Source organism: Aotus nancymaae, unplaced genomic scaffold, assembly GCF_030222135.1.
Source record: "Aotus nancymaae isolate 86718 unplaced genomic scaffold, 86718_ANA_hifiasm-v0.15.2.pri h1tg000012l, whole genome shotgun sequence".
Classification (NCBI taxonomy): Eukaryota; Metazoa; Chordata; class Mammalia; order Primates; family Aotidae; genus Aotus; species Aotus nancymaae.
The window spans coordinates 41,067,291-41,090,514 of NW_026988423.1; the positions used below are offsets into that span (position 1 = coordinate 41,067,291).

At 45.1% G+C, this 23,224-nt stretch overlaps 1 protein-coding gene across 3 annotated transcripts in view; it reads right to left on the reverse strand.

Annotated features, from left to right (window-relative positions):
* Positions 1–5,036: 5,036 nt before the first annotated feature.
* CRCP (CGRP receptor component) overlaps positions 5,037–23,224 on the reverse strand; it is a 56,149-nt gene continuing 37,961 nt past the window's right edge. For all 3 annotated transcript variants that reach the window (XM_012449112.2, XM_012449111.2, XM_012449113.2), the window contains 2 exons: positions 20,495–20,552; positions 5,037–13,137 (listed from right to left, as the gene is read on the reverse strand). In XM_012449112.2, the coding sequence (XP_012304535.1) occupies positions 12,988–13,137; positions 20,495–20,552 (208 nt within the window). In that variant the 3' untranslated portion in view covers positions 5,037–12,987. The remainder of the gene's footprint in view (positions 13,138–20,494; positions 20,553–23,224) is intronic.

Sequence of the window (23,224 nt, forward strand, 5' to 3'; positions counted from 1 at the left end):
GCTGGCCTCAAAATCCTGACCTCTAGTGATCTGCCTGCCTCGGCCTCCCAAAGTGCTGGGATTACAGACGTAAGCCACCGTGCCTGGCCAGGAGCCAGATCTTGAGTTAGGGTTTGGATACTTGAAAGACATATTGTACAAGCAGATGGCACTGTATACACAAAAGGGCAGAGAAAGGAAAACACAAAAAATGTCTTCAAGGAATGTTCTTTCCTCTGCTGGTTAACTTCTACTTATCCTTCATGTCCAAACATTACCTGCCCAGAGAACCCTGCCTGTGTCTCCCAGAAAAGGCCAGGTTCTTAGCGCACTCTCCTGAGTAACTCTTACCACAGTCATAACTCAATGGTGAGTTGTGATCTTGGTCATTTAGCATCTCCCCATCTCTGGCAGGGGCCCTGATTGTCCGAGTCCTATCATGTCTCCACTGCCTAGTCCTAAGCCTTGCACTGCCTAGTCTTAAACCTTGCATCATAGACACTCAGTAAAAACTGATGAAAGGGTGGCCGATTGGGAGCAGTTCAGGATTGCAGCTCCCAGTGAAAGCGCAGAGGGGTTTTCTCCACTCTGCCTTGTGGATTTCTACAATATTACCTTCAAATTTGGCAATTGTGCCTCATTGACTCAATTGGCAACATGCCAAATCTTGTATTAAAAATAGTTTTTAGGCCGGGCGCGGTGGCTCAAGCCTGTAATCCCAGCACTTTGGGAGGCCGAGGCAGGTGAATCACGAGGTCAAGAGATCGAGACCATCCTGGTCAACATGGTGAAACCCCGTCCCTACTAAAAATACAAAAAATTAGCTGGGCATGGTGGCGCGTGCCTGTAATCCCAGCTACTCGGGAGGCTGAGGCAGGAGAATTGCCTGAACCCAGGAGGCGGAGGTTGCGGTGAGCCGACATCGCGCCATTGCACTCCAGCCTGGGTAACGAGCGAAACTCCGTCTCAAAAAAAAAAAAAAAAAAAAATAGTTTTTAAACGAATAAATCCATTCTATTAGTAAATGTAACTATGTTATTTTCTAACAGATTCACCAGGGATGTCATAGATCTTATTTGGGATTTCAATAAATTAAAAAATCACCAAAAAAAAAAAAAAAACTGACGAAAATGTGCGCATGAACCTATTAGCTGGAATAGAGGGTTCTGCAGGACAACATATTTAAGACAGGGTCTCACTCTTGTCACCCAGGGTAGGTTCCACCAGTAGAGTCATGGCTCACTGCAGCCTGGACCGCCCGGGCTCAAACAATTTTCCCACCTGAGCCTCCTGAGGAGCTGGGACTACAGATGTGTGTCATCATGCCAGATAATTTAAAAATCTTTTTTTTTTTTTGCGGAGGGTAACAGAGTCGAACTCTGGGCCTCAAGTGATTTTCTGGCCTCAGCCACCAAAACCGTTGAGATTACAAGCATGAGCCACTGCCCCCAGCCATGAAAGAGACTTAAAGTTGGAAATGTTATTGGAAGCCAAATGGTGAATAATCTAGAATGTTCGAGTTAAATGCTTAGTTTATTTTTTTCTTTTCCTAAACATGAAAAATGTATTGTCTCACAATCCAAAGTCCAGAAGTAAAAAATTAATTACATTCATCAATTTACAGGTATTGACAGGGATGATTTCTTTCTTTCTTTCTTTTTGGGACAGGGTTTCACTCTGTCACCCAGGCTGGAGTGTAGTGGTGCAATCTTGGCTCACTGCAATGTCCACCTCCTGGTTCAAGCAATCCTCCCACCTCAGCCTCCTGAGTAGCTGGGACTACAGGTGCACACCACCATGCCCAGCTAAGTTTTGGAATTTTTTTTTTGAAACGGAGTTTCACTCGTTACCCAGACTGGAGTGCAATGGCGCGATCTCGGCTCACCGCAACCTCCGCCTCCTGGGTTCAAGCCATTCTCCTGCCTCAGTCTCCCGTGTAGCTGGGACTACAGGCACGCGCCACCATGCCCAGCTAATTTTTGTATTTTTAGTAGAGACGGGGTTTCACCATGTTGACCAGGATGTTCTCAATCTCTTGACCTCGTGATCCACCCGCTTTGGCCTCCCAAAGTGCTGGGATTATAGGCATGAGCCACCGCGCCCGGCCAAGTTTTGGAATTTTTAAAATAGAGATAGGGTTTTGCCATGTTGCCTGGGCTGGTATCAAACTCCCAAGCTCAAGTCACCCGCCTGCCTCGGCCTCCCCAAGTGCTGGGCTCACAGGTGGGAGCCAGGTTTGTTCCTTCTGAAAGCTGTGTTCCAGGCCCCTCTCCTTGCTTTGTAGGTGGCTGTCTCATGTGTCTCTTCACATCATCTCTCTACACGTCTCTGTGTCCAAATTTCCCCTTTTCATAAGGACAACAGTCATATTGGCCTAGGGCTCACCCCAGTGACCTCATTTCAACTTATCAGTGTAAAAATCCCAGTCTCCAAATAAGGTCATATCTGAGACACTGAGGGTGAGGATTTCAACATATCTGTTTTGCAGATGGCCAGGTGCAGTGGCTCACACCTACAATCCAGCACTTTGGGAGGCTGAGGTGGGTGGATCACTTGAGGCCCAGAGTTCAAGGCCAGCCTGGCCAATATGGCAAAACTCATCTCTACCAAAAATACAAAAATTAGCTGGGCATGCTGGTGCACACCTGTAGTCTGAGCTACTCGGAGGCTGATGCACAAGAATTGCTTGAACCTGGGAGGTGGAGGTTGCAGCGAGCCAAGATCACACCACTGCACCCAGCCTGGGCAACAGAGTGAGACCCTGTCTCAAAAAAAAAAAAAAAAAAAAAAGCAGAAATATTCTAAATTATCTTTGTATTTCACATGCCTCACAGTTATATTTAATTTATTTTTTTTTAATTTTTGAGACAGGGTCTCTCTCTGTTGCCCAGGATAGAGTGTAGTGGTGTGAACACAGCTCACTGCAATCTTAACGTCCTGGGCCCAAGTGATTCTCCTGCCTCAGCCTCCCAAGTAGCTGAGACTACAGGCGCATGCCACCATAACAAGCTAACGTTTTTATTTTTGTAGAGATGAAGTCTGACCATGTTTTCCAGGCTGGTCTGGAACTCCTGGCCTCAGGTGATCCTCCTACCTTGGCATCCCAAAGTGCTGGGATCACAGGCGTGAGCCACTGCATCCAGCCTTAACCACTTTAATTGTACAGTCCAGTGATATTAAATATATTCAAAATGTTGTAAACCATCACTACCATCCATTTCCATAACTCCTTTCCTCTTGTAAAACAAAAAGTATATACCTATTAAACAATAACTCTCACCCGTCCCCTGGAAACCATTTTAGTTTCTGTCGCTACGATTTTGACTATGCTAAGTCCATTGTCTAAATGGAATCATATAGTATTTTTTGTAACTGGCTTATTTCATCTAGCATAATATCCCTAAGAGTCATCCATATTGTAGTGTCTGAAATTTTTTTTTGCTTTTTAAGGCTGAATAATATTCCAATGTATATGCCACATTTAGCTTATCCATTTATTCATCGATGAATACTGATTGTTTCCATATTTTGTATGTATGTGTGGTTGTTTTTGGAGCCAGAGTCTCACTCTGTTGCCCAGGCTTGAGTGCAGTGGTGCAATCTCCACTCACTGCAACCTCCACCTCCTGGGTTCAAGCGATTCTCCTGCCTCAGCTTCCTGAGTAGCTGTGATTACAGGCGTAATCACAACTAACAAAGGATGTAAAGGACCTCTTCAAGGAGAACTACAAACCACTGCTCAAGGAAATAAGAGAGGACACAAACAGATGGAAAAACATTCCATGCTCATGGTTAGGAAGAATCAATACCGTGAAAATGGCCATACTGCTCAAAGTAATTTACAGATTCAACGCTATCCCCATCAAGCTATCTATGACCCTCTTCACAGAACTGGAAAAAACCACCTTAAACTCATATGGAACCAAAAGAGAGTCCGCACAGCCAAGACAATCCTAAGTAAAAAGAACAAAGCCGGAGTCCTCCCTGCTGTAAATGTGGTGACTTCGGAGGCTCCAGCTCAGTGGGCAGGCTGGTTGGAGATTCTCTGGGAACCCCTGGCACCTAGCTGTCTCATTCCACCCTCTAATGAAGTGCATCTAACTGCCGTTAGAAGAAGGGTCAAGCTGTTACCATGGGACCCAAAGATCTCACCTTTTATCACCTTATTAGACTATCGGGTGTGGCCAGAAACCTTCAGTGCTAGTGAACTCAGCTGCATAACTGGGGATGACATGGAAAGGGAGAATCAACTGAGAGATTTCCAGCCATGATGGAAACAGGCACAGGTAACAGAAGTAAAAATGGACAAATGAAATTACTTCAAACTGAAACATTTCTGCATACAAAGGAAACCATCAACAGAATAAAAAGAGACCTACAAAGTGGGAGAAAATATTCGCAAGCCTCCATAGATCTGATGAGGAACTCCTACCATCTCAATATAAAGAAAAAACAAGTAACCTAATTCAAACATGGACTTCAATAGAGATTTCAAAGACATAAAAATGGTGAACAGGTGGTATGAAAAAAATGTTCAACATTGCTCATAACCAAGAAAATGCAAACAAAACCATTATGAGATCTCACCTTGCATCACTTAGTAAGACTGTTGTCAAAAAACAAAAGATAAAAAGCGTCGGCAAAGCTGTGAAGAAAAGGGAAACTTTGTGCACCACCATTGTTGGGAATATAAAATAATGCATACTCTAAGAAAAACAGTATGGAAATTCCTCAAAAAATTAAAAATAGAAAACCGTATGATCTCATGGTACCACTGCTGGGTATATAGCCACAAAAATTTAAATAAGTATTTAAAAAGACATCTGCACTCACCTGTCACTGCAGCACTATTCATGATAGCCAGTTTAGTGACACGACCCAATATTCACTGACAGGTGGATTAATAGGTATGATGCCGTACCTACATACAATTATATGATTAGTCAGTCTTTAAAAAGGAGGAAATTCTGCCATTTGCAATGACATGGATGAACCTTGAAAACATTATTCTTAGTAAAATAAGCCAGTCACAGAAGAATAAATACTGCATGATCCCATTTATAAGGTAACAAAAAATTGTTGCTGAAACTCTATTTATTCTGTCAATATTTAATGTACATTAATGGATACACTGGCAGCAAAAGTAGCCATCTCATTAAAGGATATATTTTAAGTAACATTACACTTTTTGTTAAATAATAATTTATTGACATTTTATAACATATTTATTATTTTTAATGATTGTATACTAGTAATAATTTTAAGATAACTCAATGTAGACATTGGCTTAGGCAAGGATTTCAACCAAGAACCCAAAAGCAAATGTCATAAAAACAAAGATAAATGACTGGGACCTAATTAAACTAAAGAGCTTTTGCACAGCAAAAGGAAGAGTCAGCAGAGGAAACGGACAACCCACAGAATGAGAGCAAATCTTCACAATCTATACATCTGACAAAGATCTCATATCCAGAATGGACAACAAACTCAAACAAATCAGTAAGAAAGAAATAGTCCCATCAGAACGTGGGCCAAGGACATGAAGAAACAATTCTCAGAAGAAGATACACTAATGGCCAACAAACAGGAAAAAATGCTCAACATCGCTAATGATCAAGAAAATGCAAATCAAAACCACAATGTGATCACATCTTACTGCTACAAGAATGGCCATAATCAAAAAATCAAGCAACAGTAGATGTTGGCGCACATGGGTGAACATGGAACACTTCTACACTGCTGGTGGGAACGTAAACTAGTACAGTCACTATGGAAAACCATGTAGAGATTCCTTAAAGAAACTAAAACTACCGTTTGATCCAGCAATCCCACTACTGCATATCTACTCAGAGGAAAAGAAGCCATTATATGAAAAAGATACTTGCACACACATTGTATAGCAGCACAATTCACAATTGCCAAATCATGGAACCAAACAACCCAAATGCCTATCAAACAACTAATGGATAAAGAAACTGTCACATATCACAATGGGATACTATATAGCCATAAAAAGGAATGAATTTATGGCATTTGCAGTGACCTGGATGAGTTAGGAGACTATTATTCTAAGTGAAGTAGCTCAGGAATGGAAAATCAACTATTATATGTTCTCACTGACATGTGGGAGCTAAGCTTTGAGGAAATAAAAGCATAAGAATGAAACAATGGACTTTGGGGACTTAGGGAAAAGACTGGGAGGGTGGCAAGGGACAAAATACTGCAAATATGATGTATACTGCTTGGGTGATGGGTGCACCAAAATCTCACAAATCACCACTAAAGAACTTACTCATGCCGGGCGCAGTGGCTCACGCCTGTAATCCCAGCACTTTGGGAGGCCGAGGCAGATGGATCACAAGGTCAAGAGATCGAGACCATCCTGGTCAACATGGTGAAACCCTGTCTCTACTAAAAAATACAAAAAATTAGCTGAGCACGGTGGCATGTGCCTGTAATCCCAGCTACTCAGGAGGCTGAGGCAGAAGAATTGCCTGAACCCAGGAGGCAGAGGTTGTGGTGAGCCGAGATCGCGCCACTGCACTCCAGCCTGGGTAACAAGAGCGAAACTCCGTCTCAAAAAAAAAAGAACTTACTCATGTAACCAAATACCACCTGTACCCCAATAACTTATGGAAAAACTAAAAAAAAGAAAAAGAAAAACAAAACAAAACAAAAAAAAGAACAAAGCCAGAAGTATCACGCTACCTGACTTCAAACTATTTTACAAGGCTACAGTAATCAAAACAGCATGGTACTGGTACCAAAACAGAGATATAGACCAATGGAACAGAACAGAGGCCTCGGAGGCAATGCCACACATCTACAACCATCTGATCTTTGACAAACCTCACAAAAACAAGCAATGGGGAAAGGAGTCCCTGTTTAATAAATGGTGTTGGGAAAACTGGCCAGCAGTGTGCAGAAAGCAGAAACTAGACCCCTTCCTGACACCTTACACTAAAATTAACTCCAGATGGATTAAAGCTTAAACATAAGACCTAACACCATAAAAACCCTAGAAGAAAACCTAGGCAAAACCATTCAAGACACAGGCATAGGCAAGGACTTCATGACTAAAACACCAAAAGCATTGGCAACAAAAGCCAAAATAGACAAATGGGATCTAATTAAACTCCAGAGCTTCTGTATAGGAAAAGAAACAGTCATTAGAGTGCAATGACAACCAGCAGAACGGGAAAAAAACTTTTGCAATCTACCCATCTGACAAAGGGCTGATATCGAGAACCTACAAAGAACTGAAACAGATTTACAAGAAAAAAACAAACCCATTCAAAAGTGGGCAAAGGACATCAACAGACAATTTTCAAAAGAACACATATATGAGGCCAACAAACTTATGAAAAAATGCTCATCATCACTGGTCATTAGAGAAATACAAATCAAAACTACATTGAGATACCATCTCACGCCAGTTAGAATGGCGATCATTTAAAAATCTGGAGACAACAGATGCTGGAGAGGATGTGGAGAAACAGGAACAGTTTTACACTGTTGGTGGGAGTGTAAATTAGTTCAACCATTGTGGAAAACAGTGTGGTGATTCAAACTAGAACTAGAAATTCCATTTGACCCAGCAATCCCATTACTGGGTATATATCCAGAGAATTATAAATCATTCTATTATAAAGACACATGCACATGTATGTTCACTGCGGCACTGTTTACAATAGCAAAGACCTGGAACCAATCCAAATGCCATCGACGACAGACTGGACAAGGACAATGTGGCATATATACACCATGGAATACTATGCAGCCATAAAAAATGATGAGTCTGTGTCCCTTTGTGAGGACATGGATGAATCTGGAAACCATCATTCTCAGCAAACTAACACAACAGAAAATCAAACACCGCGTGTCCTCACTCATAGGCGGGTGTTGAACAATGAGAACACATGGACACAGGGAGGGGAACATCACACACTGGGGTCTGTTGGAGGGGACTAGGGGAGGGACAGTTGGGGGTAGGGAGTTGAGGAGGGGTAACATGGGGAGAAATGCCTGATATCGGTGACGGGGGGGACAGAAGCAGTAAACCACATTGCCATGTATGTACCTATGCAATAATACAGCATGTTCTGCACATGTACCCCAGAACCTAAAATGCAATAAATTTTTTTTTTTTTTTTAATTTGTCTTTTTGTAGAGATGTCTTGCTATGTTGCCCAGGCTAGTCTTGAACTCCTGGGCTCAAATGATGCACCCTCTTTAGCCTCCCAAAGTGCTGGAATTAAAAGCATGAGCCACTGTGCCTGGCCCATTTAATCTCTAAAAAGAATTAGACTTTCTCTAATCTCTTTTCTTCCGAGTCCTCCTCACCAGTGTTAACAGAAAAAAAACAAATTCTGTAAAATATCTTACAAAGGTTTATTCTGAGCCAATGTAAGTGGCCACAGCCTGGACAGAGTCTCAAGGAGTCCTAAGCAAGCGTGCTCCAGGCAGGTGGATTAGTTTGGTTTTATACGTTTCAGGGAGGCAGGAATTACAGGCAAAGACATAATTCAATACATAGAATGTATATATTTGTTTAGTCCAAAGAGGTGAGCTATCTTGCTCTGTTGGTTGGAGGTGGGGCGATCTCAGCTCACTGCAACCTCCTCCTCCCTGGTTCAAGTGATTCTCCTGCCTCAGCCTCCCGAGTAGCTGGGACTACAGGCATGCACCACCATGCCCAGCTAATTTTTGTATTTTTAGTAGAGACAAGGTTTCACCATGTTGGCCAAAATGGTCTCAATCTCTTGACCTTGTGATCCACCTGCCTCGACCTCCCAAAGTACTGGGATTACAGGTGTGAGTCACCACGTCCAGCATTTTTTTTTTTTTTGAGACAGAGTCTTGCTTTGTTGCCCAGGCTGGAGTGCAATGGTGCCATCTCAGCTCACTGCAACCTCTGCCTCCTGTGTTCAAGTGATTCTCCTGTCTTCCTGAGTAGCTGGAATTACAGGTGCCCGCCACCACGCCCAGATAACTCTTGTATTTTTTTGTTTTAGTAGAGACAAGGTTTCACCATGCCGGCCAGGCTGGTCTTGAACTCCAGACCACAGGTGATCCGCCCACTTCAGCCTCCCATAGTGCTGGGATTACAGGCATGAGCCACCGTGCCCAGCTGTTTTGTTGTCATTGTTGTTTGAGGCAGAGTTTCACTCTTGTTGCCCAGGCTGGAGTGCAATGATGCGATCTTGGCTCACTGCAACCTCTGCCTCCTGGGTTCAGGCAATTCTCCTGCCTCAGCCTCCTGAGTAGCAGGGATTACAGGCATGCACCACAATGCCCAGTTAATTTTGTATTTTTAGTAAACATGGGGTTTCTCCATGTTGGTTAGGCTGGTCTGGAAATCCTGGCCTCTGGTGATCCACCCATCTTGGCCTCCCAAAGTGCTGGGATTACAGGAGTGAGCCACCACACTCAGCCCTTTGTTTTTTTCTTGAGACACAGTCTTCCTCTGTCACTCAGGCTGGAGTGCAGTGGCATGATCTATCTCGGCTCACTGCAACCTTCCCCGGGGCTCAAGCAATTCTCCCACGTCAACGTCCTGAGTAGCTGGTACTACAGATACGTTCCACCACAATGGACTAAATTTTTTGTTTTTGAGACAGAGTCTCACTCTGTCGCCCAGGATGAAGTCCAATGGGTGATCTCGACTCACTCCAACCTCCGCCTCCTGGGTTCAAATGATTCTCCCACCTCAGCCTCCCCAGTACCTGGGATCACAGGCACCCAGCATTGTGCCCAGCTAATTTTTTTGTATTTTTGTAGAGATGGGGTTTCACCATGCTGGCCAATCTCGTCTCGGGCTCCTGACCTCAGGGTCTCCCAAAGTGCTGGGTTACAGGTGTGAGCCACCACACCTGGCCTATAATTTAGTATCTTAGGGCCACAAAAAGTCTGTTTTGCCAGTCTATGAAGTCTATTTTAACACAAATCCTGGTCAGTTGTGCTAAACTTCAACAGGGAGTTGGTATAATGAAGTGTATTGGACTTCCCTTACCATGATGGCTGGGAATTCAGTTTTTAAGGTTACTCTCTGGGGTTTCATTGGCTAAAAGGGGGTCTGTTTGGTTGGTGGGAGACAGGATTTTATTTTTAGTCTGCACCAGAATTGCTCTTAATGCTCCATTCATAGCAATCTAGGTCTTTTCCAGAATTCACTTTATTTTTTATTTATTTTTTTATTATTCATGTATTTTTGAGGTGGAGTCTTGCTCTGTCGCCCTGGCTGGAGTGCAGTGGCACGATCTCGGCTCACCACAACCTCTGCCTCCCAGGTTCAAGTGATTCTCCAGCCACGGCCTCCTGAGTAGCTGGGGCTACAGGCGCCCGCACCACGTCCAGCTAATTTTTGTACTTTTAGTAGAGACGGGGTCTCATCATGTTGGCCAGGATGATCTCGATCTCTTGAGCTCGTGATCCACCTGCCTCAGCCTCCCAAAGTGCTGGGATTACAGGCATGAGCCACCACCCCCGACCATTTTTTTTTTAATTTTTAGGTTTTTGGGTAGAGAGTAGGTGCATATATTTATGGGATACTTTGATATAGGCATGCAATGCATAACAATCACATTAAGGTAAAGGGGGTATCCATCCCTCAAGCATTTATTCTTTGTTACAAACAATTCAATTATGCTCTTTAAAGTTATTTTTAAATAGGGACTGGGCACAGTAGCTCATCACACCTGTAATCTTAGCACTTTGGGAGGCCAAGGCAAGCCTACTGCTTGAGTTCAGGAGTTTGAGACCAGCTTGGGCAATGAGGTGAAGCCCCCATCTCTACAAAATTAACCTGGTGTGGTGGCACATACCAGTGGTCCCAGCTACTCGGGAGGTTGAGGTGGGAGATCTGCTTGAGCCCAGGAAGTCAAGGCTGCCGTGAGCTGAGATTGCACCACTGCACTCCAACCTGGATGACAGAATGAGACCTTGTATCAAAAAAAAAAAAGAAGAAGAAAAGTACAATAAATCATTGCTGACTGTAGTTACCCTGTTGTGCTATCAAATACTCGATCTTCTTCCTTCTGTTATATCCATTAGCCATCCCTACCCACCCCCTCTACCCTTCCTAGCCTCTGGTAACCATTCTTCTACTCTCTACCTCCACAAATTTAGTTAAATTTTTTTTTTTTTTTTTTTTTGAGACAGAGTCTCACTCTGTTACCTAGGCTAGAGTGCAGTGGCACAATCTCGGCTCACTGCAAACCTCCGCCTCCCAGGTTCAAACAATTCTCCTGCCTCAGCCTCCTGAGTAACTGGGACAGGTACATACCACCATGCCTGGATAATTTTTTTGTATTTTTAGTAGAGATGGGTTTTACCATATTAACGAGGCTGGTCTTGAACTCCTGATCTTGTGATCTGCCCCCAACTGCCTCCTCAAAGTGCTGGGATTACAGGAGTGAGCCACTGCACCCAGTTCTAATCTGGTACTTTCAATGTTGCCTGTTAAGAGATTTCAGCTGAAGCTCAGATGATACCGCTAAGATGCACGGAATTGCAATCCATTGCCTGCAGAGTGAGGAGGACGGTTGAAAGATAAGTAATCCAATTAGCACTGAAAATATGTAATCTTACAAGAAAAGGAGTACCAATTTAGAAAAGCTAATGTCTATGACCATTTTCTTCCATAAAACAGCAATGAGAATGAATTTGGGGAATCCGATTTTCAGCAATATTTGCACGACCTAAGGCAACCAACCAAATGCCTAGAGCAACTACAGTTTCCAAAGCCTGAATATTAAAAAGGTCTTCACATGGTAATCATCTTAATATTTTAAATTCAAAAGCAGATGCAACCTTACAACAGCCAGTAAATGTTAATAATTAATGAACCTCCAGTTCTTACATAGTCTGTCTGTGAAAAGAGCTACATGGTTGTGTCCCTTTTTTATTTTTTATTTTTTTGAGGCAGAGTTTCGCTCTTGTTACCCAGGCTGGAGTGCAATGGCGCGATCTCGGCTCACCGCAACCTCCGCCTCCTGGGTTCAGGCAATTCTCCTGCCTCAGCCTCCTGAGTAGCTGGGATTACAGGCACGTGCGACCATGCCCAGCTAATTTTTTTTTTTGTATTTTTAGTAGAGACGGGGTTTCACCATGTTGACCAGGATGGTCTCGATCTCTTGATCTCGTGATCCACCTGCCTCAGCCTCCCAAAGTGCTGGGATTACAGGCGTGAGCCACCACGCCCGGCCCAGTTGTGTCCCTTTTAAAGGAGTAAACAATTTGCCTGTTGTCCAAATGAGAATCACCTGGTCTCAACATACAGCACCTGCCCTGTGCTGTCTCAGGGCAGGAAAGTGGGGCGGTTAGAAAGGCAGCCAACACTGTTTCTGCTGCCATTGTCACTGAGCCTGGGGCGCCTGTTTTCAACTGCAGTGATCTGGTTCCTAAAATTGAGCCTAAATAGAGAGCTAGTAAAGAAAGCCCCCGCCAGCAGACAAAAGGGCCTCTAGAGCTGCTGAATGACTGGCCAGGCTGGTTCTCTCCTTATCTCTGTTGTTCTCGAGGAAATTCCTCTAAAGTGAGCCAAGGTCAGTGGCTCATTTTTCACTTAGAGCAACTCTCTGGGGCTCTAACCAGATTCCCAACAGCACTCTGAGCCCCTGCTTAGTAAGTTCCCAGGAAAGCAGATGAAACTAATTAGGACATGGCCCATCAAAGGCGACACAAGCATTTTCCCCGCTGTGTGCAGAGAACTCCCCACAACCAGGTTGAAGGCCTTGGAGGAAATCTTTCTAGCACAGAGGGGGGTCTGCGGTCACTGTCCCCACCTTCAGCTCTCTGCTCTGACAGCCTCAGCCTGTCTTCACCACATTTCTTATCCCCAAGGCACAAATATTTCTTTTCAGCTTATTTTTGTGATGTATCCAATTAATCATGAAAGCCAGGCCTGCTGGGATAGAGGGTAAAATCAAATAAACAATCCTCTGAACGTCCAGGAAACAGCTGCTGGGCCTTTTAACTTCATGAAACACCGGGGCCAGCTGTGCTCCTCTATGCTGGGTCCTCTTCATCCATTGCCCCGTCACTGTTAGTATTCTTCTTCTGCTCAGCCTCTGGCCCCGCAGGCAGAATGCTGGTGACAGTGTGGAGAAGAGCTTCAATCTGCTCCTCTGTGAGCCGCTCTTCACTCTCTTCCACCATCTGTAGAACGAAAGAAAACCTTCCAGGGTTACGAATGAAACCCATAGCCCTGGGTAGCCCTGCCCACTGCGCGTGCTCATGGTCTCAGCCCAGCCTCTTGGCACACAGACCTCATGGCCTGGGTCCTCATGAGTCCTCTCCATCTTCCAGATGGAAGGGTGGAGCCAACTCACATCCTGGGCTGAGCCAGTGCGAAGGCTCAAAATAGGTCAGTAAAAACAGTTGTAGGATCGCATTTTTCTTTTCTTTTTCTCGAAATGGAGTTTCGCTCTTTGTTGCCCAGGCTGGAGTGCAATGGCACAATCTCAGCTCACTGCAACCTCTGCCTCCCAGGTTCAAGTGATTCTCCTGCCTCAGCTTCCCAAGTAGTTGGGATTACAGGCATGTGCCACCATGCCCAGCTAATTTTTGTATTTTTTGTAGAGACAGGGTTTCACCATGTTGGCCAGGTTGGTCCTGAACTCCTAACCTCAGGTGATCAGCCTGCCTCGGCCTCCCAGAGTGCTGGGATTACAGGCGTGAGTCACTGCGCCTGGCCTGGGATAGCATTTTTCTTTAAAGAAAAGGAAAACGCTATCCTGAGCAGCACAGTAGAACCCTATTTCTAAAAAAAATTAGCCAGGCATGGTGGTGTGAGCCAATAGTCCCAGCTACTCAGGGGGCTGAGGTAGGAGGATCACTTGAGCCCAGGAGGTCGAGCCATGCACTCCTCCAGCCTGAGTGACAGAGCAAGACCCTGTCTCCAAGAAAAAAAAAAGAAAAATGTTAACAGTTATATAGCCACCCACATATACACAGAGAAGTCAACAGGTTGTATGTGCACCTCTGAGAAGTGAAATGGCACTTTCTGTACTTTTATATTTCATGAGCACATCTGTAATTTTTTTTTTTTTTTTTTTTTTTGATACAGAGTCTTGCTGTCACCAGGCTGGAATGCAGTGACACGATCTTGGCTCACTGCAACCTCTGCCTCCTGGGTTCAAGTGATTCTCCTGCCTCAGCCTCCCTAGCAGCTGAGATTACAGGTGTGCACCACCACACCCAGATAATTTTTTGTATTTTTCTTTATTTTTTTTGAGACGGAGTTTTGTTCTAATTGCCCAGGCTGGAGTGCAATGGGGCAATCTCAGCTCACTGCAACCTCCGCCTCTGGGTTCAAGCAATTCTCCTGCTTCAGCCTCCCCAGTAGCTGGGCTTACAGGCGCCTGCCACCATGCCCGGCTAATTTTTGTATTTTTAGTAGAATCAGGGTTTCACTAGCCAGGCTAGTCTTGACCTCCTGACCCTGTAATCCGCCTTCCTCATCCTCCCAAAGTGTTGGGATTACAGGCGTGAGCCACTGCACCTGGCCCATCTGTAATTCAATGAACTGTATCAACAATGTGGTAGATGATGCCCACTATGTGCCAAATGGTTTGGAGCCTTCTTCTAATCCTCACTCCCAGTAGCGACAGCCCTGCAGGGAGGCCTCCTGTGAGCCTGGAGCTACATCTTGCACTTCCCGTCCCACATTTCCTTTAATCTTCCCAACAATGCTGCTAAGGGGTAGAACTGGAATCCCCAGCCAGGCCTGCCCAATCTAAAGCCCAAAGTCCCCCATGCTCCACACTACACTGACCATCAAAGGTTCACGTAAAACTTGGTTTCTGATGTGGTCCCAGAAATCTGAATCCAGAGATGATACCTACAACTTGAGCCAGTTTCCTTAGCTTCACCCCTAATTCTAAACATAATGTCATAAGCTGCTTTTTTAAAAGCACCATGTTGCTGGTCGCAGTGTCTCACGCCTGTAATCCCAGCACTTTGGGAGGCCGAGACGGGCGGATTGTGAGGTCAGGAGTTTGAGTTGAGATCAGCCTGACCAACATTGTGAAATCCTGTCTCTAGTAAAAATACAAAAATTAGTTGGGCATGATGGTGTGCACCTGTAATCCCAGCTACTCAGGGGACTGAGGCTGGAGAACCACTTGAACCTGGGAGGTGGAGGTTGTGGTGAGCCAAGATCATGCCACTGAAGTCCAGTCTGGCAGTAGGGCAAGACTCTATCTCAAAAAAAAAAAGCAGCATGCAGGGAGTCAAGTTACTTAACCCTGTTTGCTTGGTGGCATCAACTATCGATCACAAACACCTTTCTCAGTTTAAGGTATCCAGGTTCTATTTGATAGCATTCCCCACAGCAATCTCTAAAATCTGGCAACTGGGACCACAAGGAGTTCCAGAAGAAATCCTGGCATGGCCAGGCGCAGTGGCTCACGCCCGTAATCCTAGCACTTTGGGAGGCCAAAGCAGGCAGATCATGAGGTCAGGAGTTTGAGACCAGCCTGGCCAAGATGGTGACACTCCGTCTCTACTAAAAATTAGCCAGCCGTGGTGGCGGCAAGAGAATCACTTGAACCCGGGAGGTGGAGGTTGCAGTAAGCCAAGACTGCGCCATTGCACTCCAGCCTGGGTAACAGAGCAAGACTTCATCTAAAAAAAAAAAAAAGAAAAGAAAAAGAAATCCTGGCAGATTGAAGTAAAACAGTAAAACAAGATAACAGGACAGGCCTGAAATCCTGGAAAGGATCCCAGTCTGACCACTTCACTTTACAGATGACAGCACAGTTCATGAAGTCATGTGACATGCCCAAGGTCACAGCACACACTCTATTCTTGGCAAAAGCCTGGACTCTCCACTCACTTCAGCCCAAAAGTGTTTCTGCAACTAGAAAATAATCCTGGGTGTCCCAGGATGGGGGAGATCCTGAATGAATCAACGGGGGCTACTCCCTACGATGCTGTGAAATAAAATGACTATTTTCTAAAGATTCAATGGCTCAGGAAAATGTAAATTCTGAGAAAGAAACAATCTTCAAAAACCCATTTTAAAATCAGACATGCAAAATTACAGTCTATAAAAAGCAGTAATCTAACATGGATTGCCCCAAAAGAATGAAGCAGAAAAAGGAGGGTAACAGCCAAGATTTGATTATTTAATCCAGAGAAAAGATGATCTCCATTTGAGAAAAAAATGTGGAGAAATAATTTTGCCAAATTCACTAATGGCAGAAGCTTTTATAAACATCCAATCCTCAGAGTTAATTACATTCAGGACCTTTTTTTTTCCACCTAAGGTTCCCAGTCACAGGAAGAAAACCTAAGCTGCATTAAACTAAATGAAATATAAACAAAAAAGAAACTGGCTGGGCATGGTGGCTCACGCCTGTAATCCCAGCACTTTGGGAGGCCAAGGCAGGTGGATCACCTGAGGTCAGGAGTCCGAGACCAGCCTGACCAACATGGAGAAACCCTGTCTCTACTAAAAACACAAAATTAGCCAGGAGTGGTGTTGCACACCTGAATTCCCAGCTACTCAGGAGGCTGAGGCAGGAGAATCGCTTGAACCTGGAAAGTGGAGGTTGAGCTGACCCGAGATCACGCCATTGCACTCTAGCCTGGGCAACAAGAGCAACACTCCCTCTCTCAAAAAAAAAAAAGAAAGAAAAACTTTCAGAAATAAAAAACTTACTAGCACCTCTTGGATCACTAGTGTAAATGACAATGAATACATTATCATATCTCACTCTACCTCTTTTTCTCCAAAAGAGTGGGCCTCACTGTCACCCAGGCTGGAGCATACTGGCATGATCATCATTCACTGCAGCCTCAAACTCCTGGGCTCAAGAAATCCTCCTGCCTCAGCCTGCCAAGTAGCTGGGATCATAGCCATGTGCCACCATGTCTGCCTATTGTTTTTATTATTTTTTTGTAGAGATGGGGCTGCCCCATCTCTACAAAAAATATGTTGCCCAGCCTGGTCTTGAACTCCAGGGCTCGTGATCCTCCCACCTCAGCCTCCCAAAGTGCTGTGATTACAGGTGTGAGCCACCACGCCTGGCCCCTTCGCCTTTTCTTTCTAGCAAAGGAGAAACAGCCCAAGTAAAGAAGTCAAGTTCAAAGCATGATCTCAAGGTTGTCAGATACCAACCATTTCAGGTAATTCAGAATATAAGGGCAAATAAAATTTTAAAATCCAGATTATTGACAGCTAGGTTAACATAATGACAAACTTTTATTATCTCAATCCCAGGAGCATCAAACTGGGCAGCCAAACTCCAAAAATGCCAACTCAAAGTTGCCAAACCAAATGTCCTACTTTCCACGAAATGACTCAAAGGTCTGATAGCAACAATGTCCACTTTGAGCTATTAAATATTTGATCCAGAGTTCACTGAACCTGGCTTTCTAAATTTCAACTTTCTCTAATGTAGAATGAAAGTAACGCCTACAGCGAGGACAAAATGAAAATACATGTAACAGTGCTTTACAAGCAATAGTGCTCTATGTAAGTCAAGACTTCATAATCACGAAATTACTAACAGGCCTTGATGGTAGTGCTGTTCAGGACAGTGGCCGCGAGGGCTCCCAAATCATTCCAAATCAATACACAACTGGGCATGGCAAGTCATAAGCCAGGTGGACATGTCATTTCCTCACCAAGCCTCTGAGTCAGCAGTCAAAGGGCCACAGCAAATCACAGCTCAGGCGTAACTGGAGGGGTGAGGCTTCAGTCTCGAAAGACGCCTGGCTCCCAAGTGAATGCAGTAAATATCAGATGCTGGAACTGTTTTCTGCCCCCAGGGAGAATAAACGGCTCTAGGGTTAATATAAGGAACTTCTCACTCAAGGCCTTTGTACTTTCCATTGTAAGTGAAACCTGTATTTCTTTTTGTTTTTCTTTTTTTTAAAGATAGAGTCTTGCTCCGTCACCCAGACTGGAGTACAGTGACACTACCATAGCTCACTGCAGCCTTGAACTTCTGGGCTCAAGCAATCCTCCCACCTTGGACTCCCAAAGTGCTGGGATTACAGGTGTGAGCCACTGTGTCCAGTAAAAACTTTCATTCCTTATTCACTCTCTGGTGAGAAGAAATACTGCTACAAACCTTGGTAAACAACTCACTACCTTTTGAAGCCAAATTCCAAGATGAGAAGAATCTGGCTATAAAATGGTCCAACTACTGAGAAACACAGCAGTTTCTACCAGGCCTACCTACTTTGTAGAAAGAAGGAAACCATCTCAAGGGATACCACACACATCTTTCTTCTCATCAAGGACAAGTATGCGGCTTGGAGGAGCAAAGTAAAGCTTCAGAATCAGAAGGACCCAATCAGCCACTCACGGGTCCTCTGGGTTAAAATGGAGAGAACACTTGCTCCCTTCCAAGACTGTGGTGAGGGCATTCAAAGTGACAATCACAGGCACCAGGACCAAAGACTGAGACTGTGTCTGGCACACCCTAGGCACTCTCTCTGTTTTTGAGACGGAGTCTTGCTCTGTCGCCCAGGCTGGAGTGCAGTGGTGTGATGTGAGCTCACTGCAACCTCTGCCTCCCAGATTCAAGCAATTCTCCTGCCTCAGCCTCCTGAGTAGCTGGGAATACAGGCACGCACCACGCCCAGCTAATTTTTGAATTTTTCGTTGAGATTGGGTTTCACCATGTTAGTCAGGCTGGTATCAAACTCCTGACCTCATGATCCACCCACCTCGGTCTCCCAAAGTGCTGGGATTATAGGCATGAGCCACTACGTCCGGCCTTTTTTTTTTTTTTGAGATGAGAGTCTCACTGTATCACCCACGCTGGAGTGCAGTGGTGTGATCTCGGCTCACTGCAACCTCTGCCTTCTGGATTCAAGCAATTCTCCTGCCTCAGCCTCCCAAGTAGTTGGGATTACAGGCGTGTGCCACCATGCCCAGCTAATTTTTGTATTTTTAGTAGGGATGGGGTTTTACCATGTTGGCTAGGCTAGTCTTGAATGCTTGACCTCAGGTGATCCGCCTACCTTGGCCTCCCAAAGTAATGGGATTACAGGCGTAAGCCTCCATGCCTGGCCCATGCCAGTCACTCTCAATAGCAGCGAATCTTCCCCCAAGTAATGATAGCACTTTACACAGGCTCTGGCTGAGGTCATGCTAATCCTCATCTCTTCTCTCTGCCTGTCATTAAGCCATGAGTAGCATATGTTGCTGATTAAAGCTGGAGGAGACATGACATGTGATCTTTAACCCAGAGGGAAAGGGATTTGTTTCTGGCTGTTTTGTTTTTTCTCTCCTCTAAGCTCTAAGTTGAATCTGCAACACAGCATAAAGCATGAAAATAATCAGGACACATGAAAAGGGGATTGTATTTAGCCTACAGAACGGTTCCCAGAGAAAGGCACCCAAGAACTGTTCTAATTTAATTTGGGTGCATCCTCAAGGTCAGAAACAACCCTAGGAAGACAATGAACATTTTAGTAAAAAATTAAATACCCTATGGCCTTTTAACAAGTTTTCCCATGAGCAACTCTAAAACTCGTATCTTTAACCATTTTCTTCCATATTTTTCTAAAGGAAATTGACAAAGAGCTCAGTATTTCTAAAACTGACTTTGGAAACCACTTTATACTCATTTTGTTAATTTTCCAAAGCTGCCTTTTTTTTTTTAACGGCAGTTAGATGGCCTACTTCACAGTTGTCACATACCGATGCTCTCTGCCCTGTACTAAGGCTGTGGCCACAGCGTGCCCAGTGGCGGCCAGGGTTTAGCCCTGGGTCATCTCCCAGCCCCTTTCCCCATTGCCGGCCTTCCACTCTGGCTGCCCCCTCCAGTTCCAAAGCCTCCACTCTCAGTGCAAAGTGGACTTTACAAGTGATGAGGCTGTACACTAGCTGGTTTTATGCAGAGTAACAAGATCACACTCATGGTTTTGGATGTGGGAGATGGGCTTGGGGGGCCAGGGAGAATGGGGAGAGGACAATCGCAAGAGCTGCGTGGAGAAATGATGGCGATACAGGAGGGAGAAGAAAGAACAGAAGACAGAAGCAACAGAACTTGGGGACTAGGTGACTACGAGATGAAAGGGAAAGAATTACTTGCAGGTGCCCAGCGTGGGAGACCAGGCCAGGACGTGAGTGCGGAAGGGAGCCAGTGGGACAGCACACACATTCTCCCCTCACCCAGGAGAGGAAGCAAGAGCGGGGTGAAGGGTGGGTGCGGGGGCAGAGAACGTTCACCAGAGACATGCTGAGTTTCATGTTTTTATGCAACATCTGGTTGGCAACAACCCCTACAGGGAAGCAATGGCCAGCATGGCCTGGACATCAGGGGAAACAGAGAGCTGCCAAGTCATCAGGCCAAGCCTTGGGGAAGAATGAAATCTCCTCTAGTGTTTTGCAGTGCCTAAGTCCATGCTAACCAGATCAAACTGGCGAGGTCTCCCTTTTCTTAAAATATGGGGTGCTTTCAAAATAACAGCAGTTCCTGGCTTGTCCACCGACGCCTTTCTACATCTCAGACCCACAGCAGTCTCCCCAGCGCAGGCACCCTTCACTCACCAGCTGGATCTCTACGGCGGTCACAGGCCTGTGGTTCAGCAGCTGGAGCTTCTCAGCTCTGTGGAGGGAAAGTACAGCATTGAGAACTTGCATAGCCCTAAGTCTTGAGTCCTGATTGAGCTGCACAGAGAATACTTTGTTAGATAAAAAATGGAAGAACCACTAGAGCGTGGCCTCAGTTCCTTCAACTGTAAACCAAGAGAACAGGAATAGGAGCATGTTTGTGAGTGACTCCCAGCCCAGAGTACAAATGGTATCAGAGCCATGACTGTAGGAAACAAAGCAACAGTGCAGGTGCCATTTATTTATTTTGAGGTGGACTTTCACTCTTGTTGCCCAGGCTGAAGTGCAGTGGCATGATCTTAGCTCACTGCAACCTCCACCTCCCAGGTTCAAGCAATTATCCTGCCTCAGCCTCCCAAGTAGCTGGGATTACAGGCACCTGCCACCATGCCTGGCAAGTGTTTTGTGGTAGAGACGGAGTTTCACCATGTTGGCCAGGATGGTCTCGAACTCCTGACCTCGGGTGATCCACCCGCCTCTGCCTCCCAAAGTGCTGGGATTACAGGCACAGGTCGCATTTTAAAAACACGACGGGGCTGGGTGCAGTGGCTCATGCCTGTAATCCCAGCACTTTGAGAGGCAGGGGACGGTGGATCACCTGAGGTCACGAATTCGAGACCAGGCTGGCCAACACAGTGAAACCTCGTCTCTACGAAAAATACAAAAAGTAGCCGAGCATGGTGGCGTGCACCTGTAATCCCAGCTACTCGGGAGGCTGAGATAGGAGAATTGCTTGAACCTGGGAGGTGGAGCTTGCAGTAAGCCGAGATTGCACCACTGCACCCCAGCCTGGGCAACAGAGTGAGACTCCATCTCAAAAAAAAACAAAAACAAAAAAACCCGCCAAAAAACAGGACAGTAATTTCTATCTGGAAAATGTGAAGAAAATAATGCTTTCTTCGCACCTATAATCCCAGCACTTTGGAAGGCAAAGGAGGGCAGATCACGAGGTCAGGAGTTTGAGACCAGCCTGACCAACATGGTGAAACCCAGTCTTTACTAAAAGTACAAAAATTAGCCGGGCATGGTGGCATGCACCTGTAGTCCCAGCTACTCAGGAGGCTGAGGCAGGAGAATTGCTTGAACCCAGGAAGTGGAGGATGGAGTGACCTGAGATCGCGCCACTGCACTCCAGCCTAGGCAACAGAGTGAGACTCCATCTCAAAAACAAACACCTTACAAAATAATTAAAATAAATTCACTGGGCATGGTGGGGTGCGCCTATAGTCCTGGCTATGGAAGGCAAGTACAAGAGGGTGGGGCAGGAGGATCACTTTAGCCTAGGAGTTGGTGGCTGCAGTGAGCTATGATTGCACCACCACACTCCAGCCTTGGTGACAGAGCAAAACTCTATCTCTAAAACTAAAAAATTAAAACACACAAAATCATCTTGTTTGATCATCTTAGAAATAAGTGAATTCCTTTTTGAGATTAAGATTTAATGTTTCCCAGATTTGACCTATTATCTTAATAAACAAAACAGGGACTAAAAGAGTCAGGAGTTAATACACAGAAATACAAGGTACAGTCCCTCTGCCCTGAAAGCACTTAACAACCGAGCTGGAGAAAGAAGACAAATACATGCAAATTTTCATGACAAAAGATCTGAGTGACAGATATAGTGATCCTCTGCCTCAAAGAAATACATAGTTCATTGCTGAAAGGGTGGCTGACACATGTGGACCCTGAAAGACTACAGAACTTCAGAGATGAAAGGACTGCAGTGGCCATCCCTGTGCAGGTGACAGCTTCTACATTTCGCTTTCAACGTGACTCTGGAGCTGCAGATTCATCTTTCAAATCGGCTCAGTAAGTACTTAATGAGTTAAAGACCTTCTGGAGCGAAAACATGAAGAGCCACAACTCTTGAAGCGATGTGTTTGGAGGAAAAAGTACAATTACCCACTCTCCCTAAACCTCAGTTTCCTCATCTGTAAAATAGGAATAATAACAGTACTTATTATCTTATGAGAGGACTGAGAGAGATGAAAATCTTTCCAGAGGCCGCATCTACCATTTATTGCTTGCTTTCCATATGGTAAGTACATTTAATCCTCAGATTTCACTGACATGGAGATAGTAAATAATTTGTCCACAGTTGCAAAGCTAGTAAATGGTGTAAAAAACCTCTTTGTTCTCGGCCATCTGCTTCTAGTGTACATGTGATAATGGATGCCATCTGTCCCACAATAGTTTCTCCATAAATGGCAGTCATTATTAGGGCCGTTCAAGTTCTACTGCTTATAATCCCCCAAACATTTACTCTAGACTCAAAAAGGGAGACTCCACAGAAGTGACCCTTGCACTACACCCTGATGGCTTTTCAACTCAAAGGGACGAGAGGGACAGACAGCCAGGGCAGAAACACACAAGGACACCCAGAGGAAGAAAGCTCCCAGAGTTTTAAGAAATAGCTACACGGAGCGGGACACAGGGTGAAAGAGTCATCTGGGACAAGATCGAAAAGGCCCTTGACTATCAAGAGGCTGTGTGTGACCTGGTCAATACAGGAGAGCAACCAAGGAAGAGGGGCATGCTCTGGCTGGTGCAGGCAGTGATTCTGGAAGACCCAAGAAAATGGAGGCAGACAGTGACAAAAGCACTGTAACACCCTCTGGGTGAGACAGCGTGAGGTTATAAAGTTGGCCACCAGCGGCACGCACGCCA